At 42.6% G+C, this 25,025-nt stretch overlaps 4 protein-coding genes across 5 annotated transcripts; 3 read left to right on the top strand and 1 right to left on the bottom strand.

Annotated features, from left to right (window-relative positions):
- Positions 1-340: 340 nt before the first annotated feature.
- LOC104425907 (flavonol 7-O-beta-glucosyltransferase UGT74F1) lies at positions 341-2,382 on the top strand. The gene is made up of 2 exons (XM_010038778.3): positions 341-1,152; positions 1,525-2,382. Exons 1-2 carry the CDS (start codon positions 502-504, stop codon positions 2,257-2,259), a joined length of 1,386 nt encoding a protein of 461 aa, XP_010037080.2. The 5' UTR covers positions 341-501; the 3' UTR covers positions 2,260-2,382.
- A 6,822-nt stretch (positions 2,383-9,204) lies between these two features.
- Positions 9,205-12,311, top strand: LOC104425908 (UDP-glycosyltransferase 74F2). The gene is made up of 4 exons (XM_039304827.1): positions 9,205-9,470; positions 9,749-10,185; positions 10,431-10,510; positions 11,599-12,311. The coding sequence occupies exons 1-4, from the start codon at positions 9,230-9,232 to the stop codon at positions 12,245-12,247; spliced, it is 1,407 nt and encodes a 468-aa protein (XP_039160761.1). The 5' UTR covers positions 9,205-9,229; the 3' UTR covers positions 12,248-12,311.
- Positions 12,312-12,532: 221 nt separating this feature from the next.
- Positions 12,533-15,848, bottom strand: LOC104425909 (probably inactive leucine-rich repeat receptor-like protein kinase At5g48380). The gene is made up of 3 exons (XM_010038780.3): positions 15,398-15,848; positions 14,163-15,111; positions 12,533-13,973 (listed from the first exon to the last, which is right to left on the bottom strand). The coding sequence occupies exons 2-3, from the start codon at positions 15,003-15,005 to the stop codon at positions 12,954-12,956; spliced, it is 1,863 nt and encodes a 620-aa protein (XP_010037082.2). The 5' UTR covers positions 15,006-15,111; positions 15,398-15,848; the 3' UTR covers positions 12,533-12,953.
- A 4,457-nt stretch (positions 15,849-20,305) lies between these two features.
- On the top strand, positions 20,306-24,916 carry LOC104425910 (FRIGIDA-like protein 3). 2 transcript variants are annotated; one of them, XM_010038782.3, is made up of 4 exons: positions 20,306-20,467; positions 21,753-22,806; positions 23,250-23,422; positions 24,282-24,916. In XM_010038782.3, exons 2-4 carry the CDS (start codon positions 21,759-21,761, stop codon positions 24,699-24,701), a joined length of 1,641 nt encoding a protein of 546 aa, XP_010037084.1. In that variant the 5' UTR covers positions 20,306-20,467; positions 21,753-21,758; the 3' UTR covers positions 24,702-24,916. The 2 variants fall into 2 exon arrangements, with proteins under 2 accessions (XP_010037084.1, XP_010037086.1); XM_010038784.3 differs by having other exon boundaries at positions 20,307-20,467; positions 21,756-22,806.
- Positions 24,917-25,025: the final 109 nt, after the last annotated feature.

The following is a 25,025-nucleotide window of genomic DNA, read 5'->3' as shown; positions in this document are numbered from 1 at the left end:
AAAAATTCATGAACAAATTTGAGAGTCACATTGAATAAATTGAAAGTTCATGACCATATTACATATTAAGCTAGAGTTTACGAATTATACATGTCATGTCATCATCTATTTTTCTTTTGGGTTGAATGGTTGGTTTAATCACCTTGTCCTGATTGATTGGAAAGGATCGGACCGCACTTTTAGCCCCATGATCCCATTGTCGGGCTTTTTTTCGTTCTTTCATTTTATTCTCTCCAGAACATGATCCATCGGTCAACTTTTACATGATAAGACCCTGTTCTTCAACAACTTTCACAAAAAGAAATTGTAAAGATGGGACTTTTCCCGGCCACTCATCGAAATGGGAACACAGCAAAACCTTTTGCCTGAACTAAGTGCCGACCGACCGCTTTTTCGTTTATGCCGACGAGGGCCAATCGAGCCACTGCATAGGGTTGGAGACATCCAATATAAGACCATAAGGAGACGCTTCCACTTGAATTGCAAGAGAAACACGAGAGGATGGAGGAATCGAGTATGCCCCTGAAACCACATTGCTTGATTCTATCATACCCATCCCAAGGCCACATCAACCCCATGCTCCAATTCGCCAAGCGTCTCCTCCACAAGGGAGTCAAAGTCACCCTTGTCACCACCAAATCCATCTCCAAGACCCTGCATGGATCCTCCACATGCACCTCGATCCCGCTTGAGGTGATCTCCGATGGCTTCGACAGCGGTGGCATTGGGGCCGCGGGTAGCCCCGAAGCCTACCTCGAGCGCTTCTGGAAGGTCGGACCTGAGACTTTGAGCGAGCTGGTCGAGAGGCTAATCTTCAGAGGCCCACCACCGACTTGCATCGTCTACGACTCTTTCTTGCCTTGGGCTCTTGACGTGGCCCGAAAATTTAAACTTGTAGGGGCCGCTTTCTTCACCATGTCTTGTGCTGTGAACAGTGTGTTTTACCACTGCCAAAAGGGATGGCTTGAAGTTCCAGTTAAGAAGCAGGTTTTGCTGCCTGGAATGTCTCCTCTTGAGCCTCGGGACATGCCATCTTTGGTGTGTGATTTGGGGACATATCCAGGTTTCACCGGCATGCTTGTGAACCAGTTCTCCAATCTTGACAAAGTGGATTGGGTGCTTTGCAATACAGTGTATGAACTTGATCCAGAAGTAAGTACCGACTATGTTTAACCTTTTGTGGTATTTGCTGTATCGTATGTCACGCATAAGTCAAGCACTCATTAAATTATTTGACGATGGGATTGTCAATGTCGACACCTCGACGACATAACTTGGTAGGTTCTGATATTAATTAAAGTCAGGTCACTCAAATGTCTAAATGAAATGAAAAATACCAGTGCATTAATCGCAAACGTGTGATGAAAAGTTATCCTCCAATCCTCAATCAAATAATTAAAATGAGACTTGTATCCTCATTTCTCTCTTCCGGTTGTCATGTCACCTTTTTTATTAAGGAGTCATCCAACTAGATCTTTCAAGCATTCAACGAGAACTTCTTCTTCTGCTTCTTCTTCGTTGTAGGTTGCGGACTGGTTCATGAAGATCTTGCCATTCAGGACCATAGGACCAACAGTACCATCAACCTATTTAGACAGCAGGCTTGAACAAGACAAAGAATATGGCTTCAGCATCTTTGAACCAGACCACGACACCACCATGAGATGGCTCAGCACAAAGCCAAAAGGCTCGGTCGTGTATGTCTCGTTTGGGAGCATGGCCGAGCTAAAGACCGACCAAATGCACGAGCTAGCAATGGGACTGAAGAGAAGCAACTGCTATTTCCTCTGGGTGGTCAGATCATCAGAAGCAGAGAAACTCCCACAGGGCTTTGCAAATTGTACCGAGACATCCCAAAAGGGTCTAATCGTGACATGGTGTCCCCAGCTCGAAGTTCTTGCTCACGAGGCACTAGGGCTTTTCGTGACGCACTGCGGTTGGAACTCGACCCTGGAAGCGCTCAGCTTGGGCGTGCCAATGCTGGCGATCCCGCAATGGACTGACCAGGCCACGAATGCCAAGTACATCATGGATGTCTGGAAGATGGGGCTAAGGCCACTAGTTGATGAGGAGAGAGGTGTTGTGACGAGTGAAGAGATAGAGCATTGCTTAAGGAAGGTAATGGAAGAAGAAACAAGGAAGAAAATGAAGGAAAATGCAGGAAAGTGGAGGAAAATTACCAAAGACGCGGTTGGCGAGGGCGGGAAATCCGATAGGAACATTGAGGAGTTTGTTGCTAAATTGGGTGCTAGGACTTAAAGAAGGGGAAAAGAGGAATGTTCGATATTCGAAGAACGATTGGGGCAGTGATGGATCTACTTATGCTACTCCTCGTGTGATAGGAATGAAATATCTATTTACGTAAAGCGTCATTTTCGTTTATACTTGCGTCACTTAAGTTGTGCAAGATTTATGTTGTGACATTTGAAATTTCCGTATTTATAATTATGTAACATTCGAAAATAATGATACTTAGATTTTGAGCTAAATATTATCAACCTTAGTATTTGGACAAGCATACTAAGACTTTAATTGAATTTGTAAATTTTGTGAGATGCGACCGATAATTTTTGGAACTTAAATCGTCTCGGATTTGACCTGTGAATCAAATTATGTGTGTTAATAATGTGACGGTATTAATTGAATTATTATAGTCTTACTAATAATGGTTGTTATTAATCGCGTCATTTTTAGTTAATTGATAATAATATTGTTGAATAATTTATGTTAATAGCGCTAGAAGAATGAGAGTACGTTCTGCTTACTAAATTTTCCATTACAAAATTGATTAGTTAAAATGACAAGTGCCACATGTCATTGAACAAAGGTTTGTATGGCCATGTGTTCTTAGAACATAATATTCTATGGTTAAATTCTTTTACACTTAAACTAAGTATGGATTATTGCACGATGGCTCATATTCTTCATGCATTTTCTTTGGCCATGTGCAATGGCCTTGATTTGTATTATTACCACATCAAGCTGAAGATTAACATACAATTTTACACTTAGCATTTCAAGAAATTAATTTATCTTAATTAATTTTAACAAAACTCATTTTATCTTGGCAAAGACCCATTTTTGTTCATTCCAAAAGCCTAAACAAAAGCTACATGTGTTATTTTCCACTTTCAATCCAAAAATTTGGAGAGCAAAGCTTCATATTCAAGTGCAATTAAGGTGGTAAAGACAATCGGTAGTTCGTGATTTGCATTCATTCAAGGTAAGTGAAATACTGTACTTCCATCTTGGTTAGTTGGGTGAGAGGTGAAGTCTTGATATGGGCATGGTGATTGTTAAGGTAGCGCATGCAAACGTTTCTTTCTCATGGTTTACGTTCTTTTGTTCCTCGGAACAAAAAAAAAGCAAACTTTGCTAACGCCACATTGTTTTTTTGTTCCGGGAATAAAAACTTAGCCCGGAATGGTTTGGGAACAAAAACAAGAAGCAAAAAAAGTTGCTTCTTGTTCCTAGGAACAACTTCTAGAAATAAGCTGATTTTCTTTTTTTAATTTTCTTTTATTTCCTTTTCTTGCCGCAACCATCGTCAACCGCCCGAGCCGCCCACCGCCGCCGCCACCGCCGCCGGTCGCCGGTCGCCGTCGCCGCCGCCCGGTCGCCGGTCGCCGCCGCCGCCGTCGCCTCCGCCGGCCACCGCCGGTCGCCGCCGCCTCCGCCGGCCGCCGCCCGGTCGCCGCCGCCGCCTCCGCCGGCCGCCGCCGCCGGTCGCCGATCGTCGCCGCCGCCGCCGGTCGCCGGTCGCCGATGGGCTTCTGCGGCGGCCGGCGGTCATGCGGCAACGGCGGCGGCGGGCGGAGCGACGGCGGCCGGCGGCAGGAGGCGGCGGCAATCTGTCGGCAAGATTAAAAAATGAATAAATACAAAAAAGAAATTGTTGCGTTATCAAACGCATTTCTATTCTTTTTCTATTCCAAGAGTAGAAATTTTGTGCCGTTATCAAACGGGTTCTTTTACTCGAAATTGTTCCCGAGCAAAAATAGAAAAGAACCATTTCTGAAAAAAAACTCTTCCCCGGAACGAAGCGTTTGCATGCGCTACCTAAGTGGCTTGATAATTTCTTGCAAGTTTGTTCTACTTTGCTTTAGTTTGTTCTAGTTCATTCTGTATGATTTTGGGTAATCGAATGTGCTCACTTTGCTATATTTGTCTTGATAACTCATTGTATATTTGTTCTACTTTTTTCTGCTTCATTATGGGTAGTTATAATCTGATCATTACGCTGTATTTGCCTTGATAATTCATTACATGTTCGTCATGCCTTTTTCTACCTCATTCCAAATAGTTAGAATTTAACTGTTTTGCCATCCTTGCCTTGATAACTCATTGTAGGTTCGTTCTATTTATTTCTACCTTATTCTGGGTAATTAGAATCTAGTCACTCTGCCATTTTTGTCTTGATGACTTATTACATGTTCGTTATACTTCTTTTTGCCTTAATCTCGGTAGTTAGAACATGGTCATTTTGCTATATTTGTCTTGGTAACTTATTGCATATTTATTTCGCTTCTTTTTATTTCATTCGGGGTAGTTAGAATCTGGCAATCCTGTCATTTTTGTCTTAATAACTTATTACATGTTCATTCTACTTCTTTTTGCCTTAATTTGGATAGTTAGAACCTCGTCATTTTGCTATTTTTGTCTTGGTAACTTATTGCATATTTGTTTTGCTTCTTTGTATCTCATTTTGAGTAGTTAGAATTTGGCAATCATGCCATTTTTGTCTTGATGACTTATTACATGTTTGTTCTGCATTTTTTTTTACCTCATTCTCGGTATTTAGAATCTGGTCATTCTGTCATCTTTATCTTGATAACCCATTGCATGTTCGTTCTCGCTTCTTTACGCTTCATTTTGGGTAATTAGAACCTGATCATTTTGTCATTTTTGTCTTGATGACTTATTGCATGATTCATTCTGCTTCTTTCTACCTCATTTTGGGTAGTTAGAATCTGGCCATTTTGCCATTTTTGTCTTGATAACCCATTGTATGTCCGTTCTACTTCTTTCTGTCTCATCCTAGGTAGTTAGAATCTAGCCATTCTGCCATCTTTGTCTTGATAACTCATTGCATATTTGTTATGCTTCTTTCTGTCTCATTCTGGGTAGTTATAATCTGGCTATTCTGCCATATTTGTCTTAATGACTTATTGCATGTTCGTTCTACTTCTTTCTACTTTATTCTGAGTAGTTGAAATATGGTCGTTCTGCCATCTTTATCTCGATGACCCATTGCATGTTTGTTCTGCTGGAATTCTACCAATTAGAATCTTTTTTTTTTTTCACTTGTTTCTATTGAAATTTCCTAAGATAGAATCTATCCATTTGTAAGTCTGCTCGAAATTGTTTATTTGTGAGTTTGGTCACTTGTTGAATCTACCAATTTGTGAATCTGTTCGTTTAATAGTCTGTTTATTGGTTCATGCAGAGTTTACTGAATATGAATCTACTTTTCATTGAATCCGTTCATCCGTTGATTTTGTCCATTGCTAAATCTGTCCATTTATAAGTCTGTTCATTGTTTGATTCGTTCTTTTGTTCTATAAGCTTTTATCAAGCTGGAATCTGCCCGTTTTGATTATTCAGACCTTTTTCTCCATGATATACCTTTTCATTCAAATTCAAAATATACCCATTTGATTTACCAAATTTTGATGTCCAGAACATACTCGATATCCAAACTCAGAATGTACTCATTTGACTATCCAAACTTTAACAATCAAAATATGTCGTGTTATTTCACATGTGGTTATTTAACAAATATATTAAATTGAGTTGAGATATATGTGTTATACTTGAGAGTATACATATATCATGACTTGAATGAGATTAATGTGATTCTATCACTCGTATAGCGGTTAGTGATGATACCCCATGTGTCGGGATGATGAAGTATTAATGAATAAAATGCATTATTTAAAGTAGAACCAAATCATTGTGTGAAATATGGTGTGCACATGCATAAGTCTAAATGGACGATCTGTTAGTTAATAATTTATGTGGTAGATGAACATGAAAGGTGAAATCTGTTTATATTTGTATCATACTTATCGGAGGAAAAGTACTAAAAAGTCATAAATAAAAAAGTCATAAATCTATTACATTAGTACCAATTTAGTCAAACTTTTCAATTGGACCATTTTAGTCCTAAACTTTTTACATCGGTACCAATTCAGTCCATTCGGCCAATTTTAGTCGACCGGCGCCGATGTGAACACCGATCGGTGACCAAACACGACGTGACAAATTTTTTTATTATTTATTTTTTTGAATTTTTTTCTTTCTTTTTCCTTTCTTTTTCCTTTTCTTTTCTCCCTTCTTCCTCCTTGGACTATTCCAGTGGTGGCCGACGAGCCTTCGGTGAGGTTCGTTGGCCACCGGGCGAGGCCCGCGAGGCCCTCGCCCTACCGCCAACGAGGGTCGCGACCCTCACCCGACCTCTCCCGGGGCCGGCTGGCAAGGTGGCTTCGCCCAGATTTAGGCAAGGCCAGCCTCACCCTAGCCTTGCCACGGGTGAAGGTGGCCTCGCCCGCAGCCCAGCAAGGCCATAGCAGCCATCGCCAGGGTAGAGGCAAGGACTTTCAGGTCGGAGGCTTGTCGGCCATTGGGTGAGGGCCACTAAGCTCTTGCCATCAGCCGGCAAGGGTCACGGCCCTCGTTCGGCCTCACCCGGGGTGGAGGCGAGGACTTTGAGCCGGAGGCTTGCCGGCCATTGGGTGAGGGCCACTAAGCCCTCGCCATCCGTCGGCAAGGGTCGCGGCCCTCGTTCGACCTCACCTAGGGCTGCGGGTGAAGGCAGCTGGCGATGGCCACCTTCACCCATAGCAAGGCCTAGCAAGAGCTGTGTTGGCCTCGCTGGCAACCTTAGAAGAGGCCGGGTGAAGACCGCGACCCTTGTTGGCCACCACCAAAACAGTCAAAGGAGGAAGAAGGGAGAAAGAAAAAGGAAAAAATAAAAAAATATAAAATATAAAAATATATATGTTTAAAATTGCCACGTCGAAGATCCACCACTGGTCAAAGGCATCCACGTCAACGCCGGCCAGCCAAAATTGGCCGGATGAACTGAATCGATACCAATATAAAAATGTTTAGGACTGAATTGATACCAATGCAATAAGTTTATAACTTTTTGTACTTTTCCCACTTATCGGATGATTATGCCTTCATTTTATGTATACCAAGTGAAGTGGTAAAATGAATTTTCTAACTTAAAATTAGAGATTTCATTTATTGGGCTTCGGCTCATCCCTTTTATTTTTCAGATGTGTACAATGGATACCCCTCAACCCTTGCACTATGGTGTCCTTGCGTATGAGAAAACTTTTTATGAAAGTGTGCTTGAACTAGAGTCTAGAATAATATATACCAAGTATAATTCTAAGATATGGGTTGATGTATGAGGCTTCACAAAGTAGGTTCTTTTCCGGTTCGTTGCTTGGTACTTGGATTTTGATGGAGAGTTTGTCGGTCCATTGAGTAGCTTCGATCTAAACGTTGGAGACACAGTCGAATGAGAGGTTTTCAATCTGTGACTCAGTGATCGTTTGTATAGTCAAACTTTTGAAAGCATAGTATAGTCTGGAGATAGGTCTCCTTACCTCTACTCAGACTTTTGTCTTTTGCTTGAAATGCAATGAAATTGTGAACTCACATGTGGTATAAATAAAAAAAGTAGAAGTATGTTCGTTATAATTATGAGACTTTAATCATTCAAAGAATATTCATAATTGCTTGTTTTCGCTTTCGCATGTTAAAAGATAGTAATAATATGAGATACGCTGTGGAGTGCCGTCCTAGGAAGTCACATATGTGAATCCGTGAATTTTTGTATTTGCTATTTTGTTATGGAAGAACTTCATGAACCGTGCCAAGCAAAACGAATTTGGAAAAAGCTTGAAATCGCCCAAAAGAGAAGTGTAAAATTGATTTGATGAGGAGAATCGGATGCACCTTCCAACTTAGGACGAAATCATTGTTTGAGAGTGTTGTCCACTCTATCGGCGAACCATCTCACGTGCATTTGATTTGATGTCCATGGTTTTCTTTTTCTTTCAAATGTTATTTCAGCTGATCCGAACTAACAAAAGGCTGGTGAATAATTAAATAGGGAAAAAGTACAACATTCTATTAAAATCTAATGATTATTATGTTTCAGGTCGATGATGGCGTTCTCCCGTGACTAAAATTCTAAATTTTGTTTTGTTAATCCGAACTAACAGAAGGCCAGTGAATAATTAAATAGGGAAAAAGTACAATATTCTATCAAATACTAGTAATTATTAAGTTTCAAGTCAATGTTGGCGTTCTCCCATAATTAAAATTTTAAATTTTTGTTTTGTTAATCCGAACTAAAAGAAGGCCATTGAATAATTAAATAGGGAAAAAGTACAATATTCTATCAAATACTAGTAATTATTATGTTTCAAGTTAATGTTGGCGTTCTCCCGTAATTAAAATTTTAAATTTTGTTTTGTTAATCTAAATTAAGTTGAGTTATATCCCAATTTCAAAAATTCGGGAAATTATCTAATCAGTCTTAAATCTATTATATGTACGTCAGTTCAATTCTAAACTTTTCAATATTGTTAATTTAATACTAAGCTTTTGCACGAAATTCTAATATAGTCTTTTTGGTCAATTTTTATTAGATATCACTAACAGGACGATGTGACATGTAAAATTGTTGACAATGATTGAATAACTATGTTAGCGATTTATGATAAAAATTAACAGAAGTTGCTACATTGGAATTTCACACAAAATTTAGGGCCAAATGGTTAAAATTGAAAAGTTGCCTAAACTACATTAATGTAATAAAGTCAGAACTTGAGTGGGGTTATTTTTTCTTAGTAGTCATCGATTGACACAATTCCTATTTCCCTTGTCACGAAAGCAACACCCACTGACCAGAAAATACAAAGACGCGGAGTAATTTTGGCCAAATATCGCCTCCGCCAGTACATGTCAAAATAAGCATAATTATCCATCCATTCCCTCTTTTCGAGAAAAATCTTTTCTGGTGCGACACGAAAAATGCATTACAATTGGACCCTTTTCCGACATGTTTTTTGTTTTTCTGGTGGTGCTTGTAAAAAAATGCAACAATTGTATATAACTATATTTCACCATGAAATAGCAGCTATTTGGAAGATAAGTACCGACCGATATTGGTATTAGAGATTAGCAACTTCCACCGAATCGTCTTACCATGCACAGTCTAGAGTCAGTCATGGAGGAGGAGAAGATGAAGAGACCCTGCAAAGCTCATGTTCTGGTCCTCCCTTATCCTGCACAAGGACACATCAGCCCGATGCTCCAGTTCGCCAAGCGCTTAGTCTCCAAGGGTGTCCGAGTGACTCTCGCCACCACCGTCTTCGTCGCCAAATCCATGCACGCCGCCCTGAACGACTCCATCGGCATCGAGACTATCTCAGACGGATTCGACGAAGGTGAGAGAGTATTAGCCAGTTGCCTAGAGTGAGCTCCGGATTGTGCTATTCTCAGGGGTTTGTGGCAATCTGTGGATTATGATTAGTAGAGTCGATCATATGAACAGACACGGTGAAGAAGTAATTTGTCCAATCAACAACTTTCATGTCATGACGAAGCTTCATTGGTTTGATTTATCTTGTCATATTTGTCCTAACAAGAATCATGTCGAGCTCACATTAGAGTTCATGAACATTTTGTAATGAGCCTAACTTACATATTATTTTCTGCTCTAAAGGTGGATCTGCACAGGCAGAGAGCATTGAGGCATACTTGAGGAGCCTCCAAGCTGTTGGATCGAGAACCCTGGCGGCGCTAATCAAGAAGCTCGACAATTCGGGTGACGCCATCGATGCCATCATCTACGACGGCTTCCTTTCTTGGGCACTCGATGTGGCAAAGCAGTTTGGGAAGTCAGGAGTGGCGTTTTATACCCAAGCTTGTGCCGTGAACAACGTGTATTACCACGCATACCAAGGTCTCCTTCCTCTTCCGCTGTCAGGGACAACAATTTCGCTTCCCGGGTTGCCGCCTCTTGAGCCGGCAGAGACACCATCGTTCCTGTATGTCCTGGGGTCGTACCCGGCTTTCTTCAACTTGATCGTGAATCAATTCTCGAACATCGATGGAGCGGATCTTGTGCTGTATAACTCATTCTATGAGTTGGAGAAGGAGGTAATTTATGTTTGCTGTCTCGCTAAAATCATATCACCTTGTGCTTGTATTGATGGTCTAGTCTAGAAATCTAGCAGTTGAAGCAATCGAGTGAACTTCGATAGCATTAATCAGAAGGAAGTGAGGTGGAAGATCAGCGTGTTTACTCTTAGACATGGCCATCTCCTTTATTTTGCAATTCTAACCCATTATTTGATCTTTAATCTTGGGAAAGTTCATGTTCTACTTGTCCAATTGTTGATAAGGTGGTAGACTACATGGCCAAGCTCTGGCCACTGAAGACGGTTGGCCCGGCAATTCCATCGATCTACTTAGACAAGAGACTGCAAGGGCCTGTTTGGCAACTTGCCCAACAGCCGCGATTCCGATTTTTTGTTCCCTAAGAATCGGTTTGGGACGAGAATCGCGTTTGGTAAATTTTTTTGTTCCGGAACAAATTTGTTCCCGGGAACAATTTTGGACAAGATTTGAGAATAAAAAAAAATTTGATTCTCGTCCGAGAATCACAAAAAAGAATCAAAACGGTAAAACCTTGTTCTTCTCTTTTATCATCTCGGTTGCCATTCGCCATCGCCGCCGCCGTCCGCCGCCGCCGCCCGCCGCCCGCCGCCGCCGCCGGTCGCCGGTCCGCCGCCGCCGCCGGTCGGCGAGATCGCCGGAGGCTCGCCGGGCAGGGCGAGGTCGGAGCTCGCCGGAGGCAAGCCCGCCACCGGCGGGCTCGGCCTCGCCAGGATCACTGCGAGGCCCGGCCTCGCCGGTGGCTTGAGCCGGCCTCGCCCGGACCGGCGAGGCCGACTGCCACCAACGGCGGGTCAAGCCTCGCCGGTGGCCCGAGCCTCGCCCGGCAGTGGCGAGGCTCGGCCTCGCCGGATCGGGCGAGGTCGAGCCTCGCCGGTGGGCGGGCGAGCCTCGCCCAGTGCCGGTGAGGCTCGCTGGCCATCGGCGAGGCTCGCCCGGCCCGCCGGTGGCCAAGGGCCTCGCCGAGGCCGGGCGAGGCCCGGCCCCGGCCACTTGGCGAGGCTCGGCCTCGCCCGGATCCGGGCGAGCCGACCTCGCCGAGGGTGGCGGCGCTCCGGTGGCGTCGCCGACCCTCGTCTGGCCGTCGCCGGTCCCGGCGACCGGCCAAATGAAGAAGAAGAAGAATAGGAAAAAGGGAAAAAAAGAAAAAGAAAAAGAAAAAAAGGAAAAAAAGTAAAAAAGTAAAGAAATTATTTAAAATTTATTTAAAAATCAAAAGAAATTAATTTGGAACGAGAATCAATTAATACGGTACAAACGCAATTCTATTCCGGAATAAAAAATTTTGAACGATTCTGCAAACACGTGTTTTTACTCGGAATCGGTTCCTAACGAAATCAAAAAGAATCGGTTCTTGCTCGAATCGGCCCCCTACGTAATCGTTCTAAACGCGCCCCAAGACGACAAGGACTACGGCATCAACCTCTTCAGGCCCGACACAGAGAGTTGCCTAAGCTGGCTCAATGACAAGCCCATCAACTCCGTCATCTACGTATCGTTCGGAAGCATGGCTGAGCTAGAAACATCCCAAATGGAGGAGCTCGCATGGGGCTTGAGAAACTCCAACAGACACTTCCTGTGGGTGGTCAGGGAGTCGGAGACGGCGAAGCTCCCTCCCGGGTTTGCGGAGCAGACCCGCTCTGGGATGGGGCTCCTCGTGCCCTGGGGACCACAGCTGGAGATCTTGGCCCACAGGTCGACCGGATGCTTCGTCACGCACTGTGGATGGAACTCGACCCTCGAGGCTCTGAGCCTTAGGGTGCCCATGGTGGCGATGCCACAATGGACGGACCAGGGCACAAATGCGAAGTTCGTGGAGGACGTTTGGGGAGTGGGGGTTAGGGCTTCCAAGGACAAAGACGGGATCATCGTGAGAGGGGAGATAGAGAGATGCATAAGGGAAGTGATGGAGGGAGGAAAGGGTAAAGAGATCAAGAGAAACGCAGAGAAATGGAGGGAGTTGGCCAAAGAAACAGTTGACGAAGGTGGGAGCTCGGACAGGAACATCGATGACTTTGTGCGTAAATTAGTTAGCTTGACCTAAGGTTCTATCTTATATTAGACTTGACAGTTCTCAGGAGAACAAGTTCTGCTGATATTCAAAATCATCGAATGATCCGATTTCTGAATTCTAAGAGAAAACAATTTTGCGCATGAGTCCGGCAGCAGATGTCAGCTGCTTAAACTTAAACATCGTTCGACACTTACACTTGATCTAGGCCAGTCTCAAGAGCAATTCAAAACGACAAACTAATACAAAATTGATGCAACAATGCCTACTGATGTCATGGGTATGGAGCTCGAAAGAGCACATAGCGAATAAAATAGGTTGCTGATGAGCATACCAATCCAGCCAAACCTTCTGTCAAACCGAAAAAATACCACCAGTGCTCCAAAATAGGAAAGGCGGGCAACATACTGCGAACTTCCGAAGTACATACAACAAAAGCTTCAGTGCATAGAAGCAAGATAATCACTATTGTCATTTACTGCTAACGCACATCCACACGCCTTGTCGCGAGTCAGGTTTTCAGAAGTAATGGCTCAAATCGGGAGAAAATAGGTATTGCTATCTATAGAAATATGGAGAGGATATCCACCTCTTCGAACAGCATGACAAGAAGCAGTGTGCCTAGACATACAAAGCTACGGGGTAATATCTATTTAAACATTTACCACACATACTAGTTACATCTAGCATAGGAGGCATGTAGAGTCGACTGTCACTCACCCAAAGGAGCTCGACTGTGCTATTCTGTGGTTGCTTCTCGAGCAACAATAAGTTCTTCCAAGCAATCCGAGTCGCCGCTGTCTATGGGCATCATAAGTTCATTTTCGGTCGAGAAATGGTACCGATCCCCAATGGCCCTTAGGAACTGATAGACTTCGAACATAGTGGGCCTCTCCTTCGGAGCTGGCAACACACAACTGCATGCCACCTTAAGGACTTTAAAGACTTCATCGTCAATTCCCTTTCCAACCAAATGTCTGTCTATCGCATCGTGGAGTTTCGAGCTGCTTGAGAGCTCCGAGATCCACTCCACCAGATTACCCTTAAAAGTTTCAGGTGCTTTAAGAACTTGAGTGGGCCTCTCACCAGTTACCAGTTCAAGAAGCACGACTCCAAAGCTGTACACATCTCCCTTTGGGGTGGCCATGAGGGTTCGTGCATACTCCGGTGCCACATATCCCAGATCACCGAATTCCCCGTTCACAAAAGTACTCAAATGCGTGTCGATTGGGTTCATGAGCCTAGCCAGACCAAAATCAGATATCTGAGGCTCAAAGTCCGCATCAAGAAGGATGCACTTGGAGCTTATGTTGCGGTGGATAATACGAGGAGTGCAGTTATGGTGAAGCCATGCCAGTCCTCGTGCTGCTCCAATCCCAATTTTGAGCCTCAAAGTCCACTCCAAAGCTTTGCTGGGATCATCCAGAGACAGAGAATGTAGTTGATCATGGAGTATACCATTGGGCATGTACTTGTAGACCAGAAGCCTTTCCTTTTTGGCCATGCAAAAACCCAAAAGTGGAACCAAGTTGCGGTGCTTAACCCTTCCTAGTGTAGCCATCTCAGACATCACTTCTTTCTCGGAGTGTTGAGAATCCTGTAACCTCTTGACCATGAGTAGAGTATTATCCTCGAGCACGGCCTTATATGTCGTCCCTGTCCTTCCTAATCCAATTATACAGTGTTTGCTGAAATTGTTTGTAGCCTTCATCAGGTCACTTAGTTTCATCTTGGAAACTGACTTCTCAAACATGGAAACCTAGAGAACATCAACAATACTTAGTCCTGCTCAAAAACAGTTCTGTAGATGCATACAAATTCGTTCGCAGTCAAAGTGGGCACGCGCACATGTACACGGGAAGGGAGAGAGGGAGGGAGATGGTATTTATGATGCAGGCAAAAGAAATTCTTGCAACAAATTCAGAAGCAGTGCATTCAGTAATCTTACCTTGACACCTTTGCTTTTCTTTAAGGCTTTCGCCCACTTATTGCCTAAAGGATCCTCGTCTTTCTTCTTCTTCACAGACATTCTACGCATATAAAAGAACATGCCGACCGCAATACCTATGGCTGTGAGAGTTACGCTACCAGCCGCTGCTCCAACAATTATTTTAGCGTTGGAGGCCTTCTTTATCATGCACGGAGAGAGAGGAGTACCACAAAGTCCTGGATTATTTGCATAATCATCTTTAGTGATTGTAACGTTCTCGCCAAATACGGGGACTTGGCCCGTCAGAAGGTTGTTGGCCACGCTAAAGGATTTGAGTCGACCGAGTAGTCTGAGTTCACCCGGAATCTGACCGGAAAACTGGTTGTGGTCGAGCCTAAGGGTATTTAAGTACTTACAATCTGAAAGGTTGGCCGGGATTTGTCCGGAAAAACTATTGGACGACAGGTCAAGAGATGTCACGTACTGAATTATACCCGATATATTTTCCGGAATTGGTCCAGAGAACTCATTGCTCGAGAGATCCAATCCTGTCAAGCTTTGGCATTGCTCGATGCCACGAGGAAACTGGCCCTTGAGTCCCATATCAGAAAGCTTAAGATTAAGAACCCGGTTCTCATCAGGATGCCAGCACTCCACTCCGGTGAATCGACAAATGAAGCCTTCAGTGGAGTTGTCGAAATTCCAAGTATAGTTCAAGTAATTCAGAGGATCTTGAACCGATGCTTTTATGGTCTTCAGGCAGTTAATATCGGTCTCGAGGCAGTCGATCACACAACAGCCAAGCAAGGCCCAGAGAAATCCGGCGGCTACAAGTCTCGAAACCCGATTCCACAACTCCATCCCACGCGAAGAAGCCTTTCGAATTCCACAGACAGACACCACCACCCTCCTCAATTCGCTACCGCCACATGCTCAAATCGCTCAAATCGCGCGACACTTCTCCCAACTAAGAAAACAGCCCATTAAAGGACAGAAGAAAAAGAAGCCAGAAAACGAATCAAAAGAAGCAGAAACATCCGACCCAAATTCATGGTTTCTCGATACAAAGCACCTACAGGACACATGTCCGAACCATCGGGACCGCAAACCGATCAGCACGCAGACACAGGAACAGGAACAGCAACCTCAACCCCTCGCGCGGACGGCCCAAACGGCCGCCGCGACCCAAAGTCAAGCTAAAACAGAGCAAAGCAAAGCAACAGAGGCGGGGAAGGACGGACAGGGACACGTACCGGAGAGCTCGTCGATCGCGATCGGTTCTTGCACAGGCGAAACGGCAAGAAAGCATCAAGAACCGGGGGGGCCCTCCCGCCGGCGGAAACGGGTGGAGCGGCCAAGAGGGTTCCGAGCTGCGAGGGAGGCGGAGGCAGTAGCGGATGCACGTCTGCAGAGGGAGCTGAAAAGACCAAGATATAAGCGAGACCGAGACACAGAGACAGAGAAAGAGAGAGAGAGCGTGAGGCGAGGGGCGAGACGAGTGTGGGGTTCGGGTGTGAAAGGAGCTTGGAGGGCCTTTTTCTCTCTCTTCCCCTTAGTTGGTTTTCGCGTGGAAGAAGATGAGGAAGAGAGGGGACGCTGATCAGGGGAGGAAGAAGAGGGGATGGAGTGGGGAGGGGACGGCCATTTTTGTCAAGGTTTTGCGAAGACTGTTGACTTGGCGAAGTCCCACAACGCCCCCCTCCCTCCCCCGCTCTGAGGGTAAAAAATAAAAAACAAAATAAATAAAGGTGGTGGAAGGACTCCACCGGTTGCTTGACCCGCTTGGCATTTGACAACGACAGTTGATTTTAATAATAATAATAATTATTATAACAAGTTATAACAATAATAATAATAATAATAATATAATCAATAATAAGAAGAAAGACGAGGATAGAGAGTCGTCGCCCCCGTTCGTCAAACATAGGTATTCTGGGGCGGCTTCGGGAATGGTGAGGCATGTTTGTTTCCCTATTCAAATTGCACCCAAAATGTACTCTCTCCTTCTCTCTCTCCCCTTTCCTTTCCTGTTGAAGTTTAAAATATGCTGGAATTTCAGAATGCAATGAGGAAATTATAAGTGATTGACGAGATATCCGGGTGTAAGATATTGCTGCAAATGTTGGTGTCAGCGTGAATTTCGCAAGACCAACAAGCTCATTTATTGCAATATAATAACAAAATAAGTTTTCGCATGAATCGAATTCTTCGCTGGTGCTTTACATAGAGTTTTATTCAAAATGTTTTTGAAACCTCACTGTGCAGGTTTATTCTCCTATTTAAATCAAACATGAAAAGTACAATGGCAATACTTTTTGAATAATTATATAAGTACACACAATATTTTCCAAACAGTTAAATAATAAAAACCAATAAGCAAATTCCCAAATCTAGATGGCTTTTCTCTATTTTGTCAAATTCTTCACCTCCATGTAGAGTTATCTTAAACGAATACTGTGTGTACAATATCATTTATGAAATTTTAATTTGTGCAACATGATTTTTCAATATATGGCCCGATAGATAATATTTTTAAACTTTTAGTTTATTTAATGTAGTTTTTAAACTATTGATAAATATTTAATGTAATCCTTAAACTATATGACAATGTTTAAAAGTTCAATGACCATTTGAACAAATTAAAAGTTCAGACGACATTGCTTATTAGACCAAAGTTTGAGAATTATAATAAAAAAATTAAAAGTTAAAAAATGACAATAAATATTTGACTAGAGTTCATTGACTATTTGTGTCATTTGCACTATCTTAAACTATGCTATAAACTATACTTTTGTTTGCAACCATAAAAATATATGTTGAAGTAGAAATATTAATCAAACAAGAAAAAACAATTGAGAATATAAACAAAACCACTATAACACCAATATTAGTTTACTAGGTAAAGTTCGTTTGTGAGCATACCACATGACTCAATCTCAATTGAGTTTTATGGACTTTCATATGAATGTGTGGAGCTTTTGGGTTTAGGAAAAAAATCGTGAGTCCTAAAAATTAAGGTTTATTAAAAATCAACTACCATTCTAGATATTCCCCTGTGCTCGATAAAAAGCCAGCGTTGCTCAGTTTGCATTCACGGTGGATATTTCAACAATTAGCACAATTCAAAAATGAAAAAGGGCGATTTTTTTTCTTCTTCTTTTTTCGAAAAAGTGGAAAGAGGAGTGATGGAGACGTTGTTTGACTGTGGACTGACGGATATTTCGGGGACTTCCCCAAACTCAAACGCGTGAAATAAAAAATAAAAAAATAAAAAAGCAGTTTGGAACTGTAGTCCTACCAGTGGGTGTTTGGTGGCTTTTTCTGCTTTCTGTCTCGTAAAGTTTCAGATTCACTGACTAATACAAGATAGAGATATAATAATAATGAGATATTATTATTATTATTATTATTATTATTATTATAGTTATTGTTATTATTATATTACTACCGCAATAATTATTGCAATCTCCGATCTTCAAAAGTAGAAGAGAGGAGGGTTCTACGGTACCTAACCCCACTCTTCATTATTTATCCCCTTTTACCATATAATTTGTAGTTAATTTTCCTTTCCTCCGTTTTAACTTTTCAAAATCCAACTTTTCTTTACTTTTGTTTTCACTTTCCACTCGCAGAATTATAGTATAAAGGCAACTTCAAACAAATCCAAGTAATTTTGCTCTGTACATGGGGCGTCATAATTACCATTCCACACCGTTCATTTCTTTAAATTTTACTTACTAACACAGTAATACATATCCATAGAAACATAATATTTTCCTAGAGAATATTTATTTAATGACGCCCAAGCAATGATTAGAATTCGATGACCAGATTTTCCACAATTTCATAAAAACGTAATATTTTTTTAAAGAAAAGGAGGAACAAAGATTCAAAAGTGGGGGGTTCAGATAGTAAATGCGCCCACGAACTTTCCTCGCGGGTCTCCGGGTTCGTGCGTCCCCATCGCGCACTTCGTCGTCGTTGACCCGGTCAACGCAAGCCCTCCTCCATCCTTTCCGCTTTGCCGAAAATCGGGCAATACATTATGTTTTGCTTGCAGTCAAATCTGTCCAATTTTTTTTTTTTTTACCATGTTATTTCCACGTCGTTTTAATTAATTATTTAAAATCAAACTAAAACAAAAGCTAGAAAAACAAAAGAGAAAAGAAGATAAAAGTAGGAACCGTCGCTGTTCTTTCCTTTAGATTAAAGCGAGGAGGAGGAGGAGGAGGGGGGGAGAATCTTCCTGTCCGCTTTGAATTCCACGAACCATGTTTCACGTTAGCGTCGTGTCCGTGACTAAATTTTCCTCGTCACCCCCGCGCCCCCCCTTCTTTTCACACGCGAAAGGGATGGGGAAAGTTGGAGATTTAGGGCCGATGATGTTCCAACGCGACGGTTCAAAGAGGATGCCTTGGCATTTGGTTTGTACCCGCTAGACATAAATATGATGACTGATCAAAGTTACTTTTTTTTTTTTTTTTCTTTTTTAAATAAATTTTGTTTCTAGAGCAATTGTTCACGTCAGTGATCTCTCCACGTGGCGATTTGTCCTCGATTTGCTAAAGCATCAACTTCAAAAGTTGAAACTGTCAAAATGAAAGTGTAGTTTAATATTTAAATGTTTTATCATTTCTTTTCACGTTTAGTCCGGTCTTCTTTGCCTAATATTAGGCATAGACATTTAATTGACGAGCAAATAAATTATAGAAAATTTGAACTCAAGACTTTATGTTATGATACCGTGTGAGATTTTTATGGAATCATTCTTAACTGTTCTAAAAATTTAAACTATCAGACAAAGCGTGATTCGATATTTACTTATTTTTTCATCTAAAACAGCTTAAGTTTTTTGAATGTGAATGGTGGCTCAACAAAATCCCACATGATATCATAGCAGGTTTAAATCTCCGTCTCTCTCTCAATGTAATATTTTCACACTAGGCTCAGGCCAAAGTCCTAATAGCTCAATGTAAGTATTTTCTTTCATATTATTTTAGTTGATGCTTTCTTCTAAAAGCTCAATTCTTATGTACATGTGATTCATGTTATTTACCTTTAAGATTGAGCTTTGTTAGTGGACTTTCTAACAAATCATATCAGAGTATTTTATTGACCATACATTTCTTGCCTATTCAACATCATGGTTTGTTACGGCTCACGTCAAATATGGCATTTCTAAAAAGTCATTTACAATATCTTTATGGAAAGGGACAACTTCTAACAACTCGCCGTTCCACTACCTCATGGAAACACAATTCTTTAAAGATATCTATACTTTTTATGACGTTTTTGCTATTAATGTTCTGTTCGCTTGGGCGTAACCATTTACAACAGCTCCTGCTCTAGAAAGTATAACAACCCTAATTATGACTTGGTAGTGAAAAAATCGCACCGAGGCACACTTGTTGTCTCCCTACTTTTCGAAAAATTGAGCGAAACGAGAGAGACACATTCTCAAGTAGAATCGAAAGCCTAGTCTCAAGATCAATCCTTCACCGCCATGGTTCTCAAGTCATACATTAGAAACACTGCACATTGAATTTATCATAATCAGTTCTATTATATTCATACTCTACATTCGGCCTCTGGACTTTTGCCTCGCCTTGCGGGCGTGAGCCGAAATCCTCTCTTGAAATTTACGCGTCCCCACCCCATCCTCCCCGGTAAGGTGGAGATGTGAACCCCTCACCTGCTCCTTCCATGATAAGAAACTTATAAAATTGACAACATCAATCGCCAGAGATATTTCCTTGGACTCGAGTCCGAATCGAGTGCCTCGCAACGGTTGATTTTATGGGCCGTCATGGAGAGTCCGCTTGGAGGCCCGTAAAAATCAACGGCTGCGATGCATCTATTTCGGTGGACCCTGGTGCGGAGAACAAATCCCCCGGGCGATGCTTGCCAACTCCATCTCTTCCGGCCTAACGAGCAAAAAGGGGGTTCCACGCCATCTCATTGGCCGGCTCACGAGCCACCCTATCATGGCCACTCACGTGGCATTGCTTCGCGCGCTCCTGGTTTTACCAACCGCACTCCGGCCCGCGAAGGCCACTCCTCGAGCGGGGCGGGCGCGCGGATAGCAAAAACGGGAGCGCCCCGAAAAAAGCGAAAAAGCAAAGGAGGTCAGTAGTGATAAAAACATTCCCTTTCCCTTTCTCTCTCTTCCTCTCTCTCTCTCTTCCTCTTCTAGGGATTGCGGAGTCGCTCTCGCAGCCGAAAATCCGCCATTCCCGCTGCGCTCCGGAATGGATCGATCGCCGCTCCGCCGCAGCTAGTCGTCGCACTCCCGCCGTAGGTGTGTTCCCCACTTCGTCGACGAGGTGAGCGCGAGCTCTTTCCCTCACTGTCCTTGCTCTGCTTGTTCGGTGATTGCTTCCTCTTTGGGGAAGATATCTCGGTTTCTGCGGAGATTTCGCGATGCCTTGTTCACTGGACCTCAGTGCCTCGCTTGAGCGAGTATTTCGGGGAAAGTTTGGATTTTGGAAGTGGGTTTGTGTTCTTCTTGCGGCTGGAGGTGGTTTTGGGTGTCTTTCTCTGCTGTTCGAGCTCAATTTAGGGTTTCGCGAGCTGGTTTGAGAGTCTTTTCTTTAGGGTTTTTGAAGTCCCGTCTCCCTGGCCCTTGGATCTCTCGTTTGGGGGCTACTGTGTGTGCCGATTAAGTAGATTGCATGACCAGCTCCCTGTGCTCGGCACAGTGACCCCTTATAGCATGCGCGAGCCTGTGCTTACCTTGGGGGAAACATATTTTGCCCTTGTGCATCTTGAAGCTTGTGAGGGAGAAGATGGGAGTAGAAGTGGTAAGGGGCAATAGCTGGTGATTGGAACTAAAATGCTGCTTGTATTGTGTTAGTGTTTGGAGTCAGTTGTAATAGTTACCTGGAGTGTTGTGAGATCTTACAAATTAGCGTGCAAATAGCCATTCGGCTGCAGAAGGCTGTGAATTTCAGACCCCTACCTCCTCTGAGTTCTCTTTTAGTTCTTGCTCTACCACGTGAATCTCTCTTTCACGGTTCATACACATGAGAAATTTTTACTCTTTGTGCTTCTATGATTACTTGAATTTCCCATATAAAGTTGCTCTTGAGCAGTTTGTAGCTTTAAGTTTTGTAATTTACTTCCTCATGGATGACTGGGTAGCACATTGGTTGGGTAAGTGGTATTCTGCATTATGTTCACTGGATACATTGCTTTGAATCATATCAAGTACTGCGTTGTTTTAGATCCTTCAGCTGGTGTCAAAACCACATTATTTGGTGCTTTCAAATATTTTCTTGCATTTGCTTGATAGTCCTTAGAACGTTCTGCCACCGTATCAACTTTTTTTGGTAGCACTGTCACATTAGCCAAAGAAAATGTCAGGAAATTCCTAATTTCTTATTTTTCCTATGCCATTGACACCGGCCAGACTTTGCAACATGCCATTGGGACTGTTCCCTTTATGACCATTTGACTATCATTTCCAGCTGATTTGTGAAGGGGAATTCGTTTTGAGAGGTGTAATTTATATATAGTCTAGCCACTCATTGTAGTCTACGTTCGTTTTTGCTGCAGAAAGCTGGAATTTCTATTTCAAAAATTTGAATATTTGTCCTATTACTTGTGCAGAAGACCATGGAGGATACCAACTCAGTTGCCAAACTGATCGATTCTACCAATTGTAAGATCCAGCAGCTTCAGAAGGCTTTTGCTGAACTTGAAAGTCACCGGGCAGTAACTCTTAACTTGAAATGGAAAGAACTGGAAGAGCATTTTCATGGACTTGAAAGATCATTGAAGAGGCGGTTTCATGAACTTGAAGGTCAAGAAAAGGAACTTGAAACAAAAGCTTCAAAGGCCAGAGAGTTGCTGGAGAAACGTGAAGCTGATGTCTTGGCCAAGGAACAAGCTTCGTTGGAGAAGCTCCAGGTGAACAGAGATGCAGCTGCCATAGCAATTTCCAATGCTCTGAAGAAGCACCGTAGGGCGTCATCTGTGGAGCTTGCTGTTGGTACTGGAGAGGATGATGCTGGAGGGGCTATCTCAGAAGAGAATTCTTCCAGTGTTGTGACTACTGAGAGTTACTCGGAAGACACAGAAGATAATTCTGAGGTCTGCTCTGCAGAGGTGACATCCTATCCTCTCTTGGATAGATTGTGTAAAGACATGGATTCTGAAGGGCTCCACAGATTCATCTCGGACAACCGTAAGAACCTTGCTATGATCAGAGAGGAAATTCCTTTTGCTCTGAAAGCTGCCCCAAGCCCTGCTGGTTTGGTCTTGAGATCTCTTGAAGATTTTTACAGCATGGATCTGCCAAATGTAGATGGGAAGAAAGACTCAAACCTGCTGGGTCTCCGGCGGACCTGCATCATGCTTATGGAATGCCTTATGGTTATGCTTGGAAATGATGGTATCTCTGCTTCTGATATCATCCCAGAAGATGTTAAGCAGCAGGCCAAAGTGATTGCTGAAGAGTGGAAACCAAAACTTGATGCTCTTGACATGAATGCAAGCAATGGGAATTCCTTGGAGGCTCATGCATTTTTACAACTTCTGGCAACTTTTGGAATTGCTTCTGACTTTGAGGGGGAGTATTTATCAAGGTTAATACCAATGGTTTCACGTCGCCGCCAAACTGCTGAACTTTGTCGCTCCCTTGGTTTGACCTCAAAAATGCCAGGTTTGACTCCCAAGGTCTTGCATCTTGAATGTTGGCTTTGCAAAATTGACCCCAATAGCCAAAACATGCATTGCCATTTCACTATAATAAGATTGATTTTGGAAATAGAACAGCTAAGTGCTTTTACTGATGCCAGTTTGTTTAAAAAGTTGAAACTATGATCTTCTGCTGTTTTATTTTGCCAGTATGGTTTCACTTGGACAAAATTATTTGAAGAGGTCATGATTGTTGAGATATTTATGCTACTCCTTTTGTGGTAAACTTTTTGCAGAAACAAACTACGCAAGTTCTTTAAAACTGATGCATTCAAACAGGCTGTTTCATGTACTAGTCACTGTAGCAAGGCTCACTTGTGCTGACTTTCCCGTTGACCCTGCACATGCATAAATTAAATTGCCTGTCGCATGCTTTAACGTGTAATTTGTCTCTCTTGTATTTCACAGGTGTAATCGAACTTTTGGCTAATAGTGGTAGGCAAATAGATGCTGTTAATTTGGCATTTGCATTTGAGCTAACAAACCAGTTCTCTCCTGTGCCTTTGCTGAAATCTTACCTGAAAGATGTCAAAAAATTCTCCTCGCCTGTCAAACCTGGAAACAGCTCTCCTTCAGGACAGGTTTGTTGTGTGCTTAACTGTACTCATTTTGTAGCATTCAGTGATGATGCCCCTTCATTTGTTGGTTTTTGGTCACCCATGAATGGGTGGCATTTAGCTTTATGATTACCATTCTCTTAGTTACTCAATGATATTGAGGGATGGGGCAAGCCATTTCAGTTGCAAGTTCCTCTGCAAGTTGTTTTGAGACGACTAATTGAAATATTTATCGGATAAATACACCCTGTTACAGTGGAATGACTTTTAAATGACAAATGCATGCGGAACAGAGGTACAACATCACTATTTAAGCCGTTGTAGCTTGTCCTATGACACTACCATGAAGCACAGTGAGTTGCGAAATGTCTGAGATAGTTGATCTGTCAAAGCTCTGGAGAAGATGGATGGCTCTAAGTTGAAGTGGCTTATGAACTGATGAGAGCCTCGGTGTGTGGACAATGGTGGTGTGGCCACGACATACTTGTTCACTGTTTTTTGGATGTCAGATACTGTCTTTGATGTCGCATTAAGGTTGCTTATATTCTGACTTCTTATGTTTGAAGGCAGTGGGTCCTTTCTCAGATTTCAATTTAACACGGTACCAATCATCATGTTTTAGAACTATAGGTAACCTTGAATGAAAAACAAAATTCTACAATGAGCCTGTTTAGTGCGCACTATCTTTTTCTCTTAGACAATAGGCACTTTGACCACATTCTTAGAAAATTTTTGCTTAATGTCCCCAAGTGGTGATCACTGAGACATCTGTAATTCTCATGCTTTAAATTTGAGACAATGTTTTCTCACCTGGTTTTGGTGTGTTTCATGATGCCTTTAAGAAGGCATGAAAACAATGTTTAACAAACTTATGGTTCTGTAGATTGAAGTGAATGAGAAGGAGCTCTCTGCTCTTAAGGCTGTGATAAAGTGCATTGAAGAACATAAGCTAGAGGAGCAGTTTCCTGTTGATCCGCTTCAGAAGCTGGTCCTCCAGATGGAGAAGGCTAAGGCCGACAAGAAAAGTGCAGCTGAAGTTGCGAAGCCTCAACCCAAGAGACCCCGTGCTGGTGGGGTTGCTAATGGCCATCATGTTGTTACCTTTGCTGCTGCCAACAAGACTTTCTACCCGAATGTAGCCGATGGGTACCCGCAGTACGTATATGACAGACCTTATGTTTACCCTGCACCCACTGACAATCGTGGTCAGCCAATCTTGGCTGCCGCAGCATACAACCTACCACCAAGTCATGGCAACTTCTATGGGAACGCCTACCACTACCACGCCCCCTTTCTTCATTAGTTAGGAGAAGGCAACCTCTTTTAACTGCTAGTTTTAACCCCTTGAATGTTGTACTGCAATGTATGGTGACTAGTAACTAGGAACTGCATAAATCCATGTTAATCTTGTCATGTTCAAGCGGATCTTTTAATTTCTAATCTATGTACTGTACTGTACTTTTAACTTTGTGAAACTTATCAGCAGTTCTGTATTTCCATCATCTTTGTCCTCGTGCTTATTGCTTGGAGTACTTATTACGCATTAGTTAAAAGACTTGCTTAGTGCTATGGTGAACTTTCACTGTTGTAACTGAGTATTGGTTTCTCTGTTCATCACTTGCTGACG

The sequence above is a fragment of the Eucalyptus grandis genome, chromosome 11 (genome assembly GCF_016545825.1).
Source record: "Eucalyptus grandis isolate ANBG69807.140 chromosome 11, ASM1654582v1, whole genome shotgun sequence".
Classification (NCBI taxonomy): Eukaryota; Viridiplantae; Streptophyta; class Magnoliopsida; order Myrtales; family Myrtaceae; genus Eucalyptus; species Eucalyptus grandis.
Note: the sequence above shows the minus strand (reverse complement) of the source record. Positions and strands in the feature narration are given on the sequence as shown.